Source organism: Eimeria mitis, genomic scaffold, assembly GCF_000499745.2.
Source record: "Eimeria mitis Houghton genomic scaffold, Emh_scaff2220, whole genome shotgun sequence".
In the NCBI taxonomy this organism is placed as follows: Eukaryota; Apicomplexa; class Conoidasida; order Eucoccidiorida; family Eimeriidae; genus Eimeria; species Eimeria mitis.
In genome coordinates this window covers 8,346-8,991 of record NW_013570548.1, presented here as the reverse complement: position 1 = coordinate 8,991, position 646 = coordinate 8,346, and the positions used below count along the sequence as shown (strand labels likewise).

General features: G+C 39.8%; 1 protein-coding gene across 1 annotated transcript in view; it reads right to left on the bottom strand.

Moving 5' to 3' along the window:
- Positions 1–280: 280 nt before the first annotated feature.
- EMH_0050540 (uncharacterized protein) overlaps positions 281–646 on the bottom strand; it is a gene marked incomplete at both ends in the record, with an annotated part of 2,567 nt that continues 2,201 nt past the window's right edge. Inside the window, one exon of the mRNA XM_013496657.1 lies at positions 281–565. Within this exon, the coding sequence (XP_013352111.1) occupies positions 281–565 (285 nt within the window). The remainder of the gene's footprint in view (positions 566–646) is intronic.

Genomic DNA, 646 nt, shown 5'->3' with positions numbered 1-646 from the left:
ATATATATATATATATATATATATATAAATATAAACATTTGTGTGTGTATGTGTTGAACAGGAGAAGTGTTGCTGCCAGCAGCAGAGCAGCAGCTGCATGCATCGGAGCAGCAGCAAGCAGCAGCAGCACTGCAGCAGCTGAAACTTTTAATAAAGACAAGAGGAATAGATATAGAGGGCTGCTTCTCTCCTTACGATAAAAAAAAAAATAAAAAAATACCGTTGTCTCTCTTTCTTAGGGCCTTTCCTGTTGCTTATAGAGAAAGTATAAATTTTTATTTTATTCTTTGTGTTGCTGCTGATGCTGCTGCTGCTGCTGCTGCTGATGATGCTGATGCTGCTGATGCTGCTCCTGCTGTTGCTGCTGTTGCTGCTGCTGCTGTCGTTGCTGATTGCGTTGTTGTTGCTGTTTTGGTTGCTGTCTGTTGCTGCTGTTGCTGCTTGTGCTGCTCCTGCTGCTGCTGCTGTTTTCGTTGCTGTTGCTGCTGTTGCTGCTGCTGCTGCTGTTGCTGCTGTTGCTGCTGCTGTTGATGCATCTCTTGGCGTCTGTCTCCTCGCTTCCTTCCTTTTTCCAATTAATTAATTAATAAATTATTCTATTTATTTATTTATTTATTTATTTATTTATTTATTTATTTATTTATTA